The sequence below is a fragment of the Athene cunicularia genome (genome assembly GCF_003259725.1).
Source record: "Athene cunicularia isolate RWA chromosome 1 unlocalized genomic scaffold, athCun1 chr1_part1, whole genome shotgun sequence".
Lineage (NCBI taxonomy): Eukaryota > Metazoa > Chordata > Aves > Strigiformes > Strigidae > Athene > Athene cunicularia.
In genome coordinates this window covers 96,093,906-96,114,533 of record NW_020799091.1, presented here as the reverse complement: position 1 = coordinate 96,114,533, position 20,628 = coordinate 96,093,906, and the positions used below count along the sequence as shown (strand labels likewise).

Sequence of the window (20,628 nt, the reverse complement as noted above, 5' to 3'; positions counted from 1 at the left end):
GGACGCGCGTTCAAAGCGGCGGTGGCCGGCGGCGCGTCGTGCAGGCGGCTGCGCGCCGCCAGGAAAGGGTTAATGGGCAGCGCGCACTCTGGCTTTGGTTAGGACTTTAAAGGGAGTTAAAAAATGTTGGGCTGTGTGATCTCCCCATAGAACTTTTATGTGGGCGAGTGTGTCATATGTGTGAAAAGTCATAGCAGCTCTCGGCTATCTCCCTCATCGGCGCTTGGGGAGCCCGGCAGTTGCGCGGGGGATCGGCGCTCCTAAGGCGGGCGGTTGCCTCTTAACCTGTTGGTACAAATTATTTTTATTTAGTCAGGAGCCTGAATTTGCCATTTAAAACCAAAATAAAATTAAAACAGAAAGCGGCGGAGGTAACGTTTGCAGGCACTAGCGTGGTTTAGTTCTCCCTGTGGATGATTCCCGGCTGAATCCAGCTGTGGGCAAACACCTGGCTGTTGCTGAAAAGAAGTTGATCAGAATTCGGGAGTATTAGTTAATAAGTGCCTGATCCTGTTGACCCTGTTCTGGTTCACCCACTCAGCTATGCGGGGGTGTCGAAGAAGGTGTCCTGCCAGTTAAACCAATTATAGCTGGCAAGTAGCAGTCATCAGCATTAGTGGAGGAGTTGGAAGTGAGGCCCAGTCACACTCTTCAGTGCAGTAGTGTCTTCTGAACTTAAACAGCAGCTCTCGAAGTCCATCAGAAAGCCAGCTTTAACCCGTTGTGTCGTGAAAAGCCGTATTGCCTTTTCAGCTCTGCTTGTCTGGCGATACCTCTGACAGGGTTTCAGATCTCAGGGCTGGAAACTTGTACTGCAGAAGCTGATGTATGGTGAGCAAAGGCTCTGTAAAGAAATTCAGAACAGCATGAGAGATCTGGGTGGAGGAAGAAAACTGGAGTGTTACAAAACATGCTGAAGGTCTTCATGTGTTATTAGACTGGTGCACGGGCAAGGCCACAGAACAAATGAGCTGCCTAGCATAGAGAAACGGTGACTTGGGTTAATAAGCAATGCCGTGTAATGAAGGCTCTGTATAAACCTTTTGTCTTAGAACCCTAAACATGTCTAAAGAAACAAACAAACAAAAACCCACCACCAACAGGAAGGAGAGAATCCCAGACCTTTTAGTTGGTGGGAAAGTTCCTAACAGGATTTCTGCAGAGGCCAGGATTACACCTGAAACAGTGTCAGAAATCTTATTTGTAGTCCTAACTGGGAATCAGATCTAAATTTACTAAAAATGTGTGTAATATTTTCACAAATACTTTCTGATTGGTAAGGCTTACAGCTACTTATCTCTAGACACCAGGGCAGATTTCAAAGGCAAAACAAAGGGTGTTAGAAATTGCCGTATACTTTTCTAAAAGCCTGGCCGAATGCAAGGGTAAACAGTTGTTTAAACTGGCAAATTTAATGAAAAGATTAGAATGCTTGCTGAGTGAGACTCATGCTGTGTAAAATTCTTTGCTGCTCAATGAGATGTGTAATTTAGATTAAATATTTGTACATGCTATTTGAGGTAAAAACCATCATTCAGTAGATTGCACTTTTGGGTAACATTAATGATGTGTAAGTCGAATATTCCTTTCATAGTCAGTTGATCTATTTTATTTCCGTGATAAGGCCCATACATCTGATAACAGTTAAGTGGAAGTGGGCCTTTCAGGTTAAGGACTCTTGATATTTTTATTTTTTTTTTAAAGTGATCCACTGTATAAGAGGATGAAAGCGTTCCTTGTCTTTGTCTGTTGGACGTTTTTATTTTCCTCTTTGCTTATATGGATAGCATTTGAATGTGTTGTCATTTTAACAGGCTGGGTTTATTTTGCTAAGGTCTTAATTTGCTACCTTTATCTGAGTTTAAGATTGTATTTTGATTTCTCCTTGTGTTAACAAGGCTAACGAGGGAACTTGCTTGTAATAAGTGATCGCAGTTTTATGAAAATATTAATAGTGTCCTGTGCGACTGGTTAATATAACTGCACATTTTCAAACAGTTTCTGTGGAGCAAGAGAATTTAGCCCAGTCCTATGAAAAAGAAGGAAAATTGTTGAGAGACAACTTGCCAGAGCATAGTCTGATAAGGTATCATCCACCGACACCTGAATTACAGCATCATGATAAACCTGAACAATAGCCATAAAACTGGCTTTATTCCTTATGTTTGATCCCTCCCATAGGTCGGTAAAAGGATATGAATCTTATCACTCTTTTCCTTAAGTGATATATAGAAGAACAAGTTATACAGGCCTTGCACAACCCTGTTCCTGGCAATGCAGGGAATATGATATAGCTTTGACTTCAATAGCATAAACATATTGATGGTGGTTCCATCACCAACTCTAAAAAGGGCGTTTAACTGGATAAACCCTTTTCAATTAAAATTTAGGCCCTCCAAAGCTTTATAATTACATTAATCCCATGTTTACAAAATGTGCAGGATAGCATGGTTTGGAGATGCTTTGCCTAGTAGAGGAAGCAGGTTGCTAATACTGGGTATTGGCTTCAATGATTATTCATGAAGAAGTGAAAGGGATGAATGTTAGTACCTGAAGGTGTATCACATTGAGCATCTGTCACTTCTCTTTCTTCCTTTTGAAAGCCAAAGTTGAAAGAGAATCATGGCATGTAAGCAGAAATACAGTAAGCAAGAATAATGCAAAACTGAATGTTTAGCATAATGGGTGAAAGTTGGAAAATATCTCAAAGCAATAGATACTTGGTTGACAAAGGACTTCTGTAATCTTTTCTGATGACAGAATAAGATATTAAAAAGAGAGTAAGATACTAAAAGCCCTCACGTTGGATAGTAGAAGATAACCATCCTCTTGTTCACTCGTTTAATAAAATCTTAACACCAGTGATGCCTATGAAAGGTCTTCTAGTTAAAAAGCTGCTTAAGCAAGATGGGAATTGTGCCCTGTGTGGTCAGGATGCAAATGATGAGAAGGAAAACTTTTGCTGTATCTCATTCTGAGATCTGTTTTGTAGTTTGTACTGAAGCAGTGAGATACATCTGTTAACACCCTTGCTTTGTCGGTAGCAACTTTTTTCATGTGACGCCTCTGATTTTTTCAGATGAGTGATTTTGGGATCAGGAACATGGATCAAGTAGCTCCTGTGTCTAACATGTACAGAGGAATGCTCAAGGTGAGTACTTTTGAGCTGTCACCTTCTAAACCTAGCTGGGGCATCTCTCAGCTAATGCATTTATTGTATTATTAATCCTAGCACAGGAATTGTGTAACCATGCCAAGGTGAACACAGATATTCAGGTTTTAATTGCTTGCTTGTAACCTCTAATCTTCTAGAGTATTCCCACTGAGTTCAGTAAAGATGTGAAAAGCAGAACTGAAACAGGAACATGTAAAACTTACACCTCAACCTTCTCCCCCAAGGAGGCTCCCTCCCTCCATCCCCCTAAATCCTAAGAGTTTGAAAATAAGAGGTAGACAAGAACTGATCTCAAATTTGTTGGGAGCTGGTGGAACCTTTGCCTAAATAAAGGCTACAGGATTGGCAGTAGGGGTGGTCTTTATTTTTTTTAACTTGATGAGACTGGCAGAGGGCTGTTCCGATATGACTGTTTAAGTCTGATTCATTCAAGAAGACTGTATGGGAAAAAAAAAAGTAGGTTATTCACTTACTACATACAACTATGTGAAATGGAAGTCTAGTGCAGCCTAAGGAAATCAAAGGTAGTTGTTAAACATACTTTAGATAGACTGCATCTGTTATTTTGTTTGAAAAGGACCTTACAAACCAAGGACAAATGAGAAGCAGACTATAAAGACTCAGTTTTTAAGGGCTTCCCTCATCTACATTCATATAAGTTGCTTTTTATCCCAGTATCAATTTTTTACACAGCATTGCTTAATGGAAACCAAATGAAGTTAGGAAGACACTTTCTGCTCTCATTAACTTTGAGGAAGGTCCATGTTTTGAAGAATCACTTAGGGAGACTCTGGTATGCTAACTTCTTTGATGTTTTATGTCCCACTTTAGCTTTCTCTCCTGCCCACAGCAACAACAAATTCACAAGAGATGCCCCAACTTAACAGCTGTGCGCTCTGTAACACAGTGGTTGTTCTAAGCAGTTATTTAGTTGTCATACAATTAAGTCAAAATAGAGACCTGTATTCTATTATTTTGTAGCTGTTTGCATTTCTTTTTATTTTTTTCTGTATTAATTACTCTTACATATGTTGAAAAGACAAATAAAATGGTTGCATAACTGATAGGGCAAGCACAATTTATTCTATGTGGGGTTTTTTCCCCTTTTACTTCTATTAAATCCAGAACCTGCTTAAACATTAATTTTCTCCCTTTTGAAATACGAAACGAGCACAGTATGGATTTTACTCATTCACATGCCACAGCATTTTTTCCAGTGACTCAGGATAGGGGTCAGCTATTTACACAAAACACAGGAGTTTCCACATTGCCTTGAAAGAACTTGCCCTTTCTTTTGGGTATTAGTGATGAGTCAGTGCTTTTATCTAGTAATGCATAAAGAATCTTTTACAAGCAGATTTGGCAATTGTTATTAACTTGTTTTATTCATATGTGAGCCTTTTCACAAGTTGGCTTTGACTCTAGTTTTGGAGGGTAACTGAACCAACCATACACAATTTGTCTCTGCTGTCCAGTGGTCAGTGGAGATTTCTGAACCCAGTTAACTGAGGCATGATACTGTTTACCAGATTTTTCTTCTGTGGAATGTATGTTTGCATAATGTATGTACTAGGATGCATTGCAGTTTGTTACAAAATACAACTAAAAAATTATGGTTCCTTGTTTCTTACTAGGGATAATGTAATTTGGGGAGAGGGGTGACATGTGGCACATGAAAGACACCCCGTGCAAAAAAGCTCCAAGCCACTTGAAACTTTGTGGTGACATAAAAAGGAAAGTTAGGGAATATGAGGAAATATTAACACTCATTTGCTGTTCCAGAAACATAGTTGAGGTTGCTTTTGCATCAAACATGAATACTGCCCTGAAAACTCTCTGCCTTGTCCTCAGCTAAATACTCTACCTTGGCATAAGCTGGCAGGCCAGTGGATGCTTAAAACAAATAAGCATTTGCAGGTTGCCTTTATCTGCAGCTCTCTGGACTGCAGTAGCTGCCATTAGTAAGCTGTAGCATTCCAGAATAACATTTTATTTTCAGGTCTTTTAAAAGTCTCAGTGGCAACTTTTATCCATTCATGCTGCTGGATATTACAGATACAGTTTCCTTGTGACTAATAGGCAAGTTGCATAAGTGGTTTTTAAAGTTATTTCCTCCTCTGTTAACATTCCCTCTGCCCCCTGAAAACTAATGTGGCTGGGGGGAACTAGTAAAAGTACTAGTATTTCTAGTACAAAGAATTGACACAAGTCAAGTTTGAAAGAAGTTAGGTTTTCAAAATATATTTATTGAGTGTTACCAATATAACAGTAGAATCCATTTTTATCTGGAACATTTTTCAGTCCTGCTTATCCCTTTCTGTATAACGCAGTGTCTCACTAAGCATCTGAGCACTTGAAAGACTGTAAAATGTGGTAGCTGGCAAATCCAGTAATTGAGAAGTCTAAAAGTCACAGCAAAGGAGTAACATCTTTCAAGTCCTGTAAAACTGGCTGTATAGCTTCAAGTGATGTGGTTCAGATTAATTTTGTACTGAAAAAGCTGCACAAATCTACTGTAGGTCTTGCACTGGAAATTGTTTTTCCATAATTTACTGATCCTGCCTCTGCCATGAAGCACTCATGAAGTGAACAGTCAATTTAAAGGGTTAAGGCAATAAGGATTTCTTTAAAATATAACTGGAAATATATATACACACACACACACACACACACGTGCATTCTCTATTGTTAAAAGCCTCAATTACAGGAAAACCAAGAATATCCTTGGTTTTACTGTACACTGAAGAACATGCCACCCACCTAGCACTGTGGTCTGACTGCTAGTTGTTTTGTATTCATGTACAAGAAGCTATGCTCTCATTGTGCTTATATTTCAAAGGCACAATTTAGCTGATTCAAGATAGTGGTTGTGCATGATCTCCAAATCTAGGAAACCTAACCCAACCACATCCTAGCAATGAAGTTGTCAGTGCTCTAGCAAAATGCTCACATTGATTTTTATTTATTCTGTTGCTTTGCAGCGTCAACCAGCATTTGACACCTTTGATAGCTCAAACTCTCTCTTTGCTGGATATTTTTTATCGCTAAATGAAGATCAAACACTTCAAGAAGTGCCAACAGGATTTGATTCTACTTCTTATGGTAACTCTTCACTTTGTTCTTTAGTCCAGTCAGCAGATCAGAAAGAAATTTGTGGGATCTTAACATTTCATGGCTATACTCTTACAAGTGCAATGTGGATTTCCCTAAAAATAAGTGTTTTAGTACACAGGCTTCTGTTTACATGCTTGATTTTATCCATGTTAGGTGCTCAGTGGATGGTTGGTGTTCTCTGTGCTGAAAAGGAATGAGATTCAGTAGCCTAATAAGCTGACTGTCCATGGAAAAAGCCTTAGTAGGTATTAAAGCAGAGCTAAGAAGTTTAAAAAATTTTTTAAAAAAGAAGTTTTATGTGTATTTAAAGTTGTAACATCTCAACCATAATTAGAATCCAAGTATTCTGCAAGTTCCTTTCTTGACCCTCTGGCGTTAAATCCCAGTAGGTTTACTCCATACCTTAAAAAACAAAGGTGGGAATATTTACAGATCTCTTTTCGTTTTTTGGGGGGTTGGTTTGGGGTTTTTTTGTAGGACAGTACATACCCTGATTTCTCTACATATCCGTGCCTAAAATCCCTGACAAATGGAGTTTTGTCCAAAATTTAAGTATTTTACCTGATGCTGCCTTTTGTCCCCTGAGGGTGGGGGGGAACCTCAACCCTCCAGCCTCTGAAAACCACCAGTCCTTTGTTCTAATGTGATTCTAATCAGTCATCTTCTCTGGTCAGCAAAGCAAGTCCTAGCAGATATTGAGGATGGGTGTGGTATACACAGAAGTTAAACACAGGCTGGTAATGAGCTCCACTTGTTGGGTCAAGTGGAGCCTGTAGATAGTCTAGGAGAACAAGACAAGTTGCACAGCTTTGTGAACTGACTTGGAGTCTGCCAAGTTCATTACTTTTATATACCCTGATACCGTTATATGCTTCTAACACAGCAGAGCTCCTTCAAATGCAACCTGTGTGTGAGTTTGGAGGCGCTCAGATGTTCAGGAATACAGTAGCAAGTTCATTGTCTTCAAATTACCTCTAGCTTAATGACACCAATCAATCACGAACAAAATACCAGTAAAAGGTTTCCGAATCTGAAACATCCAGGCAGTGTGGTTCCTTTTCTTCAATTTAAGATGTTTTTCTTTCAGAATAAAATGAGCTAAAATTTTCTGGTGAAAACTGCCCAATAGGAAAGGCTGAGTGGAAGCCAAACTTGTCCTTAAAATTGAATCTACTTGCAAATTTAAAGATCAGTTAAGCAGATTAGTTGTTTATACTGGCATAGGATGGTGCTGGCTTTGGATTTTGTTGCATTATTTAGGTGCTGCATACCAGCTTGCTACCAATCACGCTTGATTGTTTCAGATGGTAGAATAATCTATTACACTATGTACTTGGGTGATTGAGATGCATGGGAAGATCTAAAATAAAGTCCATCAGGAAGCATTGTTAAATGGTGCAAGCTGGTTCTTCATAACCCTACTATCAGTTACTTAGCTCTCACTAAATGAAGACTATCTGGAGTTTATAAGGAAGTCTGAGGTCAAACTATAGGTGACAAAATAGGACTAAGCAGTCACATATTTCTTTTTTTTTAAAAAAAAATAACTGTAGTTTCCCTGAAACAAAGGCATTTTTTGTAACTACTAAGAGTAAGTGAGGATCTATATCATGAAAAGCTGCAAAGCTTTAATTTACTGTGATGCCGTTTTATCAAATCAGTAGCACAGAGATTTTAGTGTTGATATATCAGAAAACAGATCTACACTATTTGTTTCTGTTTTGAAAATGCCTAGTTTCTAGCATCCTTTTCTTCAAAATAGTGAAGCAAAACCCTGCCACTTCTTTCACTAGCCTAAAAGTTAATGTATCTTCTGTTTCCCCTCCACCACTTTTCTTTCTTGTAGAGTCGAACAACTGTGAATTGCCTCTGTTAACCCCGTGCAGTAAGGCTGTGATGAGTCAGGCCTTGAAAGATACTTTCAGTGGTTTCACAAAGGAACAGTGTCGGCTGGGTATCCCAAATAGTAAGTGTTTTCTATTTATAAGCTCCTTTTTTTTTTTTTTTTTTTTTTTTTTTTTTTTTTTTTTTTTTTTTTTTTTAATGCTAAGGAGGAGGCTGAATAGCGGCTCTTTCAAAAGAGAAAGAATGATGTCAGTAGGAAATACAAGAATGGATCCTATGTGAATCTGGCACAGCTTGACTTGGAAAGACCAGACTTGCTGGTATTAAAAATGGGTGCATGGAGAGCTTGTGCTTTGGCAGCATAAGAGAGAATCAAGTAAGCTGAGGACATCTCTGATTACTAGTGAATGCAGAGGAAAATAGAGGACTGGTTTGTAGGGTTGTTTTTTTGTTTTGTTTTTTTTTTAAATACAAGAACACGTTAATTCTGAATTGATTCAGAACTAAATAACTCAAGTAAACAAGTTGGGGTTTTTTTTCATTCATTATCTTCTAAAGATTATTTGACAAAGGTCAGGAGTTACCTCTAAATGCTGGATACTTTCTGTCTTGTAGATCCCTGGTTGTGGACTGAACAGCAAGTTTGCCAGTGGCTTTCATGGGCTACCAATGAGTTTAGCTTGGCAAACGTGAATTTCCATCAGTTTCTTATGAGTGGCCAAGACTTGTGCAACCTGGGCAAGGAGCGTTTCCTGGAACTGGCACCTGACTATGTGGGTGATATTCTGTGGGAACACCTGGAACAGATGATAAAAGGTAGTTACAGAGCCAGAAAGAGCTTTTAAGGCTCTTCTAACAGGAACAGAAACAGGACTCTTTAAACATTTGTTTCACTATGAAGGGCTTTTACTACATGTGAAAACTCAAACTTTAAAACTTGGTTAATAAAAGCATTATCAGAACTATTAATACATTGTTGGTATGCAAAGCACAGATGCAGATATCTACAGAAATCATTCTTAGTTCAGGCTGAGTACCTATTGTGGTCAGATTTTATTTGGAATAATCATTGAAATAAATGAGATTATCATAAGGCTACTGTAATACCCCATTAAAAAAAACAAACAACAAAAAAATCACATTAAAAAACCCAACGAGTTGGACAAAACTTTTTCACTTCTTATTACAGGTTATGTTCCTTCAATGTAGTGCTTTGAGGTAATTCAGTGAATGAATGTAAGGAAGTCAAAGACACCTAGAGGTGTCTTAGGTGAGCAGTGATGGTATTGCTGAAACCCTACATGCTGTGCCCTGTGAGTTCCATTGGGTTTGGAGTGTCACATTCATTAGTTGTATACATTAAGAACTTGGACCTTAAAACACACTGCAATTATTGTTGTTTCTAAGTTTTAGGTTAAAATTCAATTGGTATGATGGTTTTCAAGCCTATTGGAGGTTGGTTAGGTTTTTTGGTGAGGTGGTGTTTTTATTTTTTTTTTCCAAGAGAAAGAATGCATTGCAGCGCATTAGTAGAAATTTATGTGAATGATGACCCCAAAATAGTCAAGAGAGTCAGATAGTTTATGTAGCATACAGATCGGACTTTTAAAACTAGAAAACCTTTTTATTTTTTTTTCTCTCCTCTCCCCAGACAGCCAAGAGAAAACACAGGATCAGTATGTGGAGAACTCTCATCTCACCTCAGTTCCTCATTGGGTCAATAACAATTCCTTAAGTAAGTATTTTAAGAAATTTGAAGTTTTATGTCTGTATTTATTCTAAGTATGTCACAGATCCCAGTTTAAAAACAAACCAAACACCAGAATAGTTGCTGTGCTTAAGGAGAACACTTGACTTCAGTTGCTACAGCCTTCTTTCCTAGTATTGTTTAATTGTCATCTAATTCATATTGGAAATCTTTTGAAGAGTAAAGGCTTTGAGAAAATCAAATTTCCTCTTGGTATGCCAAAGCCTACATCTGTGGAGCAGAATGACCACTCCCACCTCTAGCAAATGGAGTCAAAAGCTAGCATCACTGGGGAGAAGCAAGAGTTATGTTTAAGCCTTCTCGAAGAAGCGTAGAAGTGTAATAGAGCTTTTGAAAGCACGTGGGGTGCAATTCTAGCTCCCTCAGATTGTTTGATTGGTATTGTATTTCATTCTACCACAGTGAATCTCCAGCTCAACTTTATTACACCACTTAATGATGAGGGCCTTATACAAAACCACTTGAATTTCTTCAGTTTTTTCTGTAGCCCTGTAGCTTCCTCGAAGAACAAACAATAGACACATTTGTGGTTGGCAAGTTGTAGATGGAGGTTTACAGAATCTGATTTGGAGTCCTTTAGATGAGGATCGTCTCACCAACTTAAGTAGCCTTTCCAGTAGGCTGCAGCATCTATCACTCTCTTGCATCTTTCATGGGAAAATCACTTCTTGATGGCACAACTGTAGTGAGATGCTGGAGGTGTATTAGTCTGTTTTAAGGGTCTGCAGGGAAAATCATCCAATTAATTATTTTATTTCTTTTGTCAGCTGTTAATGTAGATCAGAACTCCTATGGTATGCAAATGCCTGGATACCCTAAAGCCCTCGGCTATCCCAAACCCAGTCTCCTGACTGATGTCTGTCAGACTTCCACAGGACCAAATCTCCTCAATCCAGAACAGGAGTTTTCATTGTTTCCTAAAACCCAAGCAGATGCTGTTGGTGTGAACTACTGTGCGGTAAATCAAGATTTTCCAAGAAGCAATCTGAACTTGCTGATAGATAATTCTGGTGAGTCATTATCTGCATGATAACCGTGGGTCCAAGGCCACAGTCTATATGTCTTTTCCTCCTTTGCATAATTTATATATGGATGCTAGATTGAGGGGAAAGAAAAAAACCCAACACTTCTTTGTTTTTTGTTTTATAAAGGTAAGCTTAGAGAACATGAATCTAGTGACAGTGGTGCAGAAAGTTACGAAGGCTCAGATTCGATGTTACAGTCCTGGAACAGCCAGTCATCATTAGTGGATTTACAGCGTGTGCCATCCTATGAGAGTTTTGAAGATGACTGTAGCCAGTCCTTGTGTCTGAGCAAACCTACAATGTCTTTCAAAGACTATATTCAAGAACGAAGTGATCCTGTAGAGCAAGGGAAACCAGTTATACCGGCAGCAATTCTAGCTGGCTTTACTGGTAAGTAGTACAGCAAAATGGTCACTCCTTTTTTTATGTAACATCAGTATTCTCTATAAACATGTACTGTGGTGATAAAGTTGTATAATTGTAAGGTATGCCTTACAACTTAGAGACCACTACTCATAAAGAGTTTTAATTTTAAATGTCCCTAGAGAGAGTCTCATAGGACTATCTAGCTAAACCAAGAACAGGCAGGTACATCAGAACATGTAACAATCAAACGTGCTTTTTGATCTGTTTGAAAAACAGGGAATCTTGGAAAAAATCTTCCACACTTGGGAGTTTCTGCAGTTATTGGCTTGCCTATTAAGATCTTGTCCCTGCTGAAATTAATTTTTCCTCTAGAACGTTTACCAAGCCAAGGACTGCAGGACAAGCCCTGAAGCTTGAAGTGCAGCTGATGGGAGGTGGGCGTGAGGGCTAAGGGATCCATATGAAAGGGAAAGACCAAGCTTGTGTCAAATCCTGTGTTTCCATGAAAAAGCTTGCTTGTCTTAGTTTTAACATGTTTAGGAACAGATTTGTTATCAGAAAGAATCCTAAGGTTTTCTCTATATTTAAAAAAAAAAAAAAGGTAAATTGGAGTATACAAGATCTATCTTGTGGTATGAGTATGGTCACATACACTGGATGTGGTAGGAGCTTGCAGAAGTATTAATTGTAGTTTCTCCCTGCCCCTCTCTCTCAACAGGCAGTGGACCTATACAGCTATGGCAATTCCTTTTGGAGTTACTGACTGACAAGTCCTGTCAGTCATTCATTAGTTGGACAGGAGATGGATGGGAATTTAAACTTGCTGACCCAGATGAGGTATGTGCCTAATTTTGATGAACAAAAAGATTTAGGGTCTGATCTGCCATCTGTGTGTCTAGTCTTGAGTATAAAGCATTTATATGATCAGACATTTGCTGAAATCTCATCTGCACATGCTTTATTGTACGGTCAGGATTGCTGTGGGATGCTTCCCCCCTCTTCTCTTACACAGGGATATCAGCAGTTGCTTGTAGTTATGAGGAACATGTTGTATAGCTTGAAACTTAAAGGTAGTATACAAAGTTCATTCTTTTGACAGTGTAATACTGTAGGTTACCTTAACGGATGTAGTTGAATCAACAGTGTCTGGGATTACACAAAGGAATGGGGAAAGTGCCCGCCACATTTTGCTGTTTTAGATACACAGCAAATACGTTAGTTCTGCTTTTGAACAATTTTGGGAACTTACAGCTTTAGTCATTAAAAACAAATAAAATGCATTTTCATTTTCTGATAACTGTTATCAGTAGGAAAGTTATTGTATTAAGAGACATGATATGAAGTCCACTGAAGCCTTTACTAAAAAAAAGGAGGGGAGGGGAAATCATTAACTCCAAGGAACTTTATATAATTCAACTTCCATTTAAAGAATATCCCATACTGCACAATAGCAAATCAGTGTTTGAATACTGTCATCTTGAGAGTGGAGGCTATATTGCTTACAAACTTGATCTCTTTAAACATGTTTTGGCCCATCCACTAAAAATAGGTATCCTTTCCACTGATACTTGCCATCAGCCACTTTCTCCTGAAGCTGGGGCAAATAATTGTCTCTAAGCACATTCAGCTGAAGGGTCAGTCACTAACTCTTCTCTTACTTGAGTTTGGAACACCTAAAGCAAATAAAATGCTCTGAGAAAGGGTTTTAATAACTGCGTTTATCATCCACTGACTAGAAGAACGTGGCTTGAATAAACACTTTGCATTTTGCTTTCTTTTTGGACTGACAGGTGGCACGGAGGTGGGGAAGGAGGAAAAACAAGCCAAAAATGAACTATGAGAAGCTCAGCCGAGGCCTACGCTACTATTATGACAAGAACATCATCCACAAGACTTCAGGGAAACGCTACGTGTATCGCTTTGTGTGCGACCTGCAGAACCTGCTGGGGTACACGGCGGAGGAGCTGCACGCAATGCTGGGGGTGCAGCCCGACACAGAGGACTGAGCCCAACTGCGTGATGCTGCATGGGTGAAGATCACGTGTTGGGACTGTGTCTGGGAACCATCTGCAGTCAGTTCTTCTAGCTGTTCAGATGGGTGCAACTGTTGGGAAATAAGGACCTTAACCAATTTTGTAACCAGGGAGAGCTGGAAGGAAGTGGCCTTATTTCATCAGTGGCTTTGGGTGTTGCCATGTCAGGCACTTGAGCAGCATGGAAGTCAGCACAGACCCTAGCTCTGTCATGAAGACATGGAAATGCTCTTGGGTTAAGCATTTCGACTACCTGTACTGCCATGTAAAGCATTTTGACTACTTTTGTGCTGCCATGTAATAATGGGTTGGCTTTAAAACCAAAGGTTGGATGAGAAACCAGTGATGCAGCAGAACTATTGCTTGGATATTTTAAAATACCATCATCCTTGCTTACATCTGACATCATGCAGTTTATTTAAAAAAAAACAAAAACCAAAAAACAAACCAACTAATTTATTTTAAATGAGCAGTAAGGAAAATCAATGCTAGTTTTGTTCTAAAGCACATTTTATTATTACTACTCCAGAAATGTGCTGCATAGGTACATAAACACTCTGTGTCTGAAACCAGATGTAGCAACTGTTAACAAAAAAAAATGACCCTTCTAAAGAAGGGAAGGAAAATCATACCATTTCAATATTCAGTTTGTATATATTCTGCGATTCTTTTTGAAACTCCTATTTAACAGATACTGTATAGTGTAAATTAAACTAATTGTATGTGTGTTTTGAAATAGGATGAATGTAAACTTATCAAACTTTTTTTCATGTTTGTCTAGGATATACAACCTTCTGCAAATATTTAATTGGCCTGAGAGACAACATAAGTGCTCGGTATGCATGCATATGGTATGCCTATGATATGAAGTGGGGGTGGGGGGGCGGGGAGGGAGGGCTGGCTCAGTATTTTGCCAAGACTGAAGCTGGCAATTCTTTGTGCGTTTTGGCATTTTTACAAGAAACTAATGTTATATTCTGGGACATAAAGGGCCTGTTTGTTGTTTCTTCTGTAACTGAAAATGAAAATATTAATATGGATAAAATTACCTTTTTTCCTTTATAAATGGCATATGTTTTTCAACTCTATGCATGTCCTTTTAAAAAAATTTATATACAAGCCTTATTTTTTCAGTTGACTTGTCTCTTCTTCCTGCAGTTTATCCTGTATGATTAAAATATGAATTCTATTTTTGGAAATAACTGTGACTCCTTTTCAAAGATCAGGAGGGATTTATGTAGCAGCTATTTTTACTGCAAAAAAAGAAAATTCACTGGAAAAATGTACTTTGTAAGAAAGCTTTATTTTTTATCTGAGCTTGATGTACATCTAAATGTGTGTTGTACAGTGTGAGAGGTTTAAAAATATGAGTCTTTATTAAAACCTCTTGACCAAGAAAACATCACATGTGGTTTTTAATTTGGAAAGTTTCAGAGGAGATAACTTTTTTTTGTTTATTTGTTGGTTCAACCCTGTCCATTCTGCTATCACCACCCTAAACTTTTGCAGGACTAAAAAAAAACAAAAAACAAAAACAAACCCAAAATAACCCAAACCAACCAGATTTATGGGTGTAGGGAGCTTGTTAGAGAAAATTCTGCAAGAGTGGGTAGCCTGATGGTCTTGAATCAAGCTAAATGTATGCAATGACTCTGTGTCAAGTTAATGCCTTTGCTGTGCCTCTGAGAGAAACCTAGCAGTTCTGCACCGTGGTGTGAATCAGTGTGTAAACTGATGGGTAAATATATGGAAGAACAGAGGCATGTTAAGACTACTTATGCTTAAACTGTTCCTGATTCTATACTGTATAAAGAAAACATACTGTCCTATTTTTAGCTCATAATTTTTTCCCTCCCTCCACCTTACAGAAAAGCAGGAAATATGGAAACATTTGCTCTTAAGCATGTATTTAAAAAGTAGAAAATGTAGCTATTCAAAAAAAATGGTGCTTCCCCCTAGGCTTCTTGATCTTTCTATCGAACTGTGGCTGTGTTTTGATGTGGCTTTCACTTATAGCCATGCTGGTTTTGCAGCATGTTAAAAATGTGGAGAAAAAAGATGGGTGGGTTTTTTTGAGAATGCCTTTCTAAATGGATGGACCTGAAAGGGTAGGTGTGTGCCTTGTAGATCAGCCCTGGTCTTCCCTGAACAGCTACAGACACTGTCCTTCAGCCTTACCTTTCATTGTCCCTGTGAAGGAAAAGAAGCCTTCCACCTCCTTTATCCCTTCACGTCAGCCACTGCTGCAGGCTGAGATGCATCTCGGTTGCTGTTGGCCCACAGACTGGCCTCACACTAACAATGAAGAGGAGGTAAGGATGTAGTGAGCTGTTATGCACTGAACTAAGCCAGAACTTGGCGCAAAGAGGAGAAAAAAACCCTCAAACCAACAAGCTTTCCTGGCCTTAGGATAACACCCTTTAAAAGGTAGTGCTACATATTACCTGCCTTTAAGCTATGATCCTAATGAGGGGAGACACCTTATTCTGCAGGAAATCATGTATGGTCTGTCACAACAAATGTGGAGGTTTTTTCCTGGGTGTCTTTCTCATGCTGTGGCTGCAGAGCCCTAACAGTCCTCTCAATCCGTACAAGTTTCATTTCCAGTCTCTTTTCTCTGAACGCAGAAATTTCTTCATTTAGACTGAAAGCTTAGCTGTTTCTTGTGTGCGTGATCAGTGTTAGCTTCTACCTAGAGACTAAAGGGAAGTTGTTTATTTTCCTCCCTCAGCAGAAAAATAAATTTCATCATAGCAGAAGTAACAAAGCATCCCAATGCACGCAACCCATACTAGTGTGTCTTCCAGAAGCAAAACCTGGTATCCTGCGCTGGTCAGGGTCAATGCAGCAGTCCAACCTGTAACCCAGTGTGACCCAGAAGACAATTATTAAAGGATATTTTGTCACAGCACACACAGAGAACACCACTCTGTTTTCTCAGCCACCCAGCATCAAAGAGGCTGTTGAAAGTAATCTGGCTAAATTCTTCACCTTCTTCATGACTTGCCTCTCTGCCCTTCCAGCTTGCCAGCTTTCCTCATGAGACAGCAGTCAAAATAAAGTCTTGCAGTTGGCACCTACCCATGGTTGGCATGTCACCTCTAATAACAAAGTTCAGCTTCAAAGCCTTCTTCACTCTTTTTTTTTTTTTTTTTTTTTTTTTGTTAGCAAAAGGTATAATCCCATCCTAAGTAAAACAACACCTCCGCTTTGAGAAATCTATGAGCCACAAACACTCGACATCCAAGAGGCTGTTTTGGGAAACCTCTGTCTACTTCACTCAATTCTTACACTCACTTTAGGTCTCAGCTGTTGGCCACCATCAGGTGGAGAGTAGGACCATGAGAAATGGGGTAGATGATGTATCACTTATCCCAGTACTATATCCCCACCACTGGGAGTAGGATCAAGTAAACCTGGCCACTCTGCTGGTCCATTTTTGCTGTGATCTCCCAGCAGCCCCCTTCAGGTTTAACCTGTTGGAGGGGATATCCTGCTCATTACTTTTACTACTGACTTAAGGACTTCTTGCCTTGCCTGACCTGTAAGGAAGCTCCCTGGCCTCTCTCTACTGACTTGTCCTCAAGCATTGGAGACCAACACCTCACGCAGGGGCTGAGGTACACCAAGGTTTTGCTCAGCAGCAAAACAAAGTTGGTGGCCACTGCACATTGAGCTGATGATTTCAGAGAGCTGTCGCTGATGACTGAGATCTATTTGCTGGTAATACCATTTCTGGCATTACTCTGTTTAGGTATATACATCCTGTCTGGGTTATTTTTCCTTGAGTGTATTACCTTGCATTAATCTACGCTGATACTCATCTGTCACCTTTTTGTCCACTCATACCATGCTGCGAAGTCCTCCTGGAGTCAAATGCCACCAGCACTGTGGCATTTGACTACTCAAACTACTTAGTATCATCTGCAAACTTGGAGGTTTCACTGTTTATTCATTAGCCTGGGATTTCTGGCCCTGGTTAGAGCCAAGGTGGCTGTTCTTATGCTAAGGACCAAGCAGGCTGCTGCAGTATTCAAGCCTTCTTCTGTTTTCAATTCCCAGCTCTTCCACATGTTTCTGGGTGGCTCCAGGTAAAACACTTCAAGACTGGCCCTCTCTGACAGGGCTGCTGCTATTCTAATATAAAACTCATTCACTCACCTTTGTGCATGTGACTAGCTGCACCAAGGTGGTGTTCTGCCAAATCTCTTTGGGCTTTCCCTCTCCACAAGAGAGTTGTGGGTCATCACTCTTGTGATGCAGGACCACACCTGGCAATGAACAAGATCAACAGCAGCTTGCACAATATGAAAACACAGCATCTTGCCCTCAAGAGGGTTCAGTAAATGACTCTGAAACTACAGTACCCTATAAATGTACACCAGACACTGGAACTTCTTGTATTCTTGCTAAAAAAGCCTCCTGGAAATGAAAGAAAGCAAGAAGTAGAAAGCAATATACATGTTTGTAGCACTAGTGGAAAGCCTTTTTGATCTCCTCTCCAAGGATGGTCCAAATTTTGACAGAGTAAAGGATTGCCCTATTTCAGCCACTGCGGTTTATCTTTCATCTCCTGTTTCTCTGTTTTTTCTGTGTGAAGTGGAGCACTAGTTCAACCGTGTGTGTTCACATAACCATGTGACTGCAACAGTACTTCATGTGCTAGACACATGAATACTCAAAAAGCTAAAGAGAGAATAAAAGGCATCCCTGTAAGCAAGAACAAAAAGTTCAGCCCAGGGTGCACGATCTTTGAGAAAGATATCTAGTATCTCATTTGCAATGCGTGCCATGTGATGTGTAGTCTGGAACCACACAATACTAGATGTTATTAAAAATAAATAAAATATGTTGGCCTGTGACAGCACAATTTGTTAAACTGGCAATTTTGGCAAACTGAGATTTTCAAGTGATAAGTATTGTTTATGAATAGAAGAGTTTTAATATAATTCTGTGGTTTGGAGAAGAAGCATCAGATCCCACCATTTTTCTTCCTTCTAACTCTACCTCTGTTGGCATTTACAACATAAATGATGAGCTTAACAAAATACAATGAGTAACAAGTATAACAAGTATAATGAAATCTGCATATGCAAAATGATATGTTCTTTGTAAGATATTTTTCCCAGATGCTCTCTAGATAGCTAGCAAAGTGGCCCTAACACTCATATAGAAGGTTTGCCGTGATTTTCCATCGTGACCTAAAATGAGAGTGCAAATGCAAAAGTCCTGACACAATTCTTTTGAAGCCTGCATGTACAAAAACAAAAATTTGGTTTGTTTATTTATTTATTTTCTTTCACTGTGAGCAGAACCACAAAAGAATATAGGTTTGTCTATGCATAACTTAACTTTCAGTGCTTGGGCTGCAGACTGAAATCCAGAGCCCAGGGGAGGTGGGCAAGCTGAGCTGAAAGCGTATGGTTTGGAAATGGAGGGAGCCTTCACAGTGAGTGGTGAATCCCTCTCAGGCCACCAACACTGTGTATCGGGACTGTCTAATCCCACTCTCCTAGCTCCATCCCGGCTACATGCACATGGGGCTTAGGGTAGCACACACAGGGGCTAAAACCTGCAATCCTTCTGGAAAGCTGGTGGCTATACCTTTCCTTTCCAGAAAACTGGGGCATGGCCAAGGGAGACAGTGGTGAAGCAATGGCATTCACCCCACTTCATGTACAACTCGCTTGCCTGCACAGCAAGGTCTGGGGTAGGATTGCTCTGCCACAGGAGGGTTTCCAGCATCCATTGCCTGCCATGGCCCTTTGAGTGAAGTGCAGAAAAGGAGGAAAGTGTTTTCCATGAAATGGTTGCAGGTTAAAACTTAGTCTTGGGTGCAGAGACCAGATTTCCCCCTCTCCTTCAGCTGAATGCCTGATTATTAAGCTAAAGAGAGCTGTTCCCACTTGCACTGCCTCTCTTTGGCCTGATGAATCTTGCTTTTTTTTTTTTTTTTTTTTTTTTTTTTTCCTGACAGAAGGCAAAGAGCAATCTAGCAGATGCAGTTCTTCCATTTAGCTTCCTCCCATTCGCAGGGAGCTTTCGTTCTCTTACAGGGTGCTTTTTGCCCTGCGGAGGAAGAGGAGTTCTTCCAAAAGAAATATAATTCCTCCTACATGCCTTTGAACAGACCTGTTTGTTCGTTTTTCCCCATCTCAAGTGCCAGCCCCTGGGAGATGCCAAGAACCCACGTCTCTTGCTGAAGTCAGGACCAGGTCCCAAACCCCCCGTCTCGCACGCAACCTGCCCCACAGGCAGCCCTGCTGCTGGTGAGCCAGCGGGGATAGTTACTGCATTAGGATGGACTGGTTTTGAACAGTATCCTCAATGGCCTGGGCACAACACTCCTTTTCTTCCTCATCAGGACTCTACGTCTACTGGCTTCCCAATGATTTTTTTCTTCTCTTAAACAAATATAGGCATTGTTGTTTATGCAGGGAAAATTCCACTTGCTCCTAAAGGGGCTTTGCCAGAATCCGAAGGCTCAAGATGCATCTTTTCCACAGGCAGTGCCTTCCAGAACTCACAGATCCCTCCTCTCTTTCATACACATGAATACTTCTTGTTACACATTTTTAAGCAATCTCTAAAATCCCCAGCTAGAGCCCAGCACTGTGGTTGAGTCCCCATCCCATGACTTGTGCTTTGCAAGCGAGGAACAGCAAGAGCTGACAGCAAGGCTGGCCCCTGTGCAGTGCTCCCCATTTTCTGCTGGTTCCAGCCTTAAGCAACTCAGAACTGGGGGATTTAACATTTGCCTTGGCAGAGCCTTGTTCAGACCTTATCCATACTCAGTCAAATGCTGTTTGGTTTCACAGTGCCTGCTGATAAGTCACAACCACCACACTTCTCCCGTGGGTCTGATGGCTAGTTCTCAGTGGTGGTGTTGCTATTGCCTGTATGTTTATCAAGACCACAGTCCAAAGTTACACTTGTTAGTGGTAACCCTAGTGCTTGGGCAATTTTGGCCATCGTTCTGTGACTTTACCCAGGTCAGCTGTGTGCAATGACTCATTCAAAGAAAAGCATCAGTGGAGACCACAGAGGTCCACATATGCTCTATCTTTCCTTCCTAAATGAGTGAACCTTTCCACTAGTTGAAGCAAGAAGATGTTTACCAGAAGCTGGAGTGCCAGTGGTGCTGCCAGCTCTCTGCAGAGCGCAACTAGAAGAGCCAGTGCAAAACAGCCTCGCAGAGCAGAGCTTTCCACTGCAGCATGATTGGATCCGGGATGTTCATATTTTATTACACCCATTTTTCTCCAAGAAATATTAAAATGCTCTCGCTATTTGAAGGGAAGG

At 40.1% G+C, this 20,628-nt stretch overlaps 1 protein-coding gene across 1 annotated transcript; it reads left to right on the top strand.

The window, feature by feature from the left end:
• Positions 1–3,076: 3,076 nt before the first annotated feature.
• Positions 3,077–14,721, top strand: ETS2 (ETS proto-oncogene 2, transcription factor). The gene is made up of 9 exons (XM_026857930.1): positions 3,077–3,151; positions 6,157–6,277; positions 8,136–8,255; positions 8,750–8,950; positions 9,786–9,869; positions 10,670–10,912; positions 11,054–11,317; positions 12,012–12,130; positions 13,084–14,721. The coding sequence occupies exons 1-9, from the start codon at positions 3,080–3,082 to the stop codon at positions 13,297–13,299; spliced, it is 1,440 nt and encodes a 479-aa protein (XP_026713731.1). The 5' UTR covers positions 3,077–3,079; the 3' UTR covers positions 13,300–14,721.
• The last annotated feature ends 5,907 nt before the right edge of the window (positions 14,722–20,628 follow it).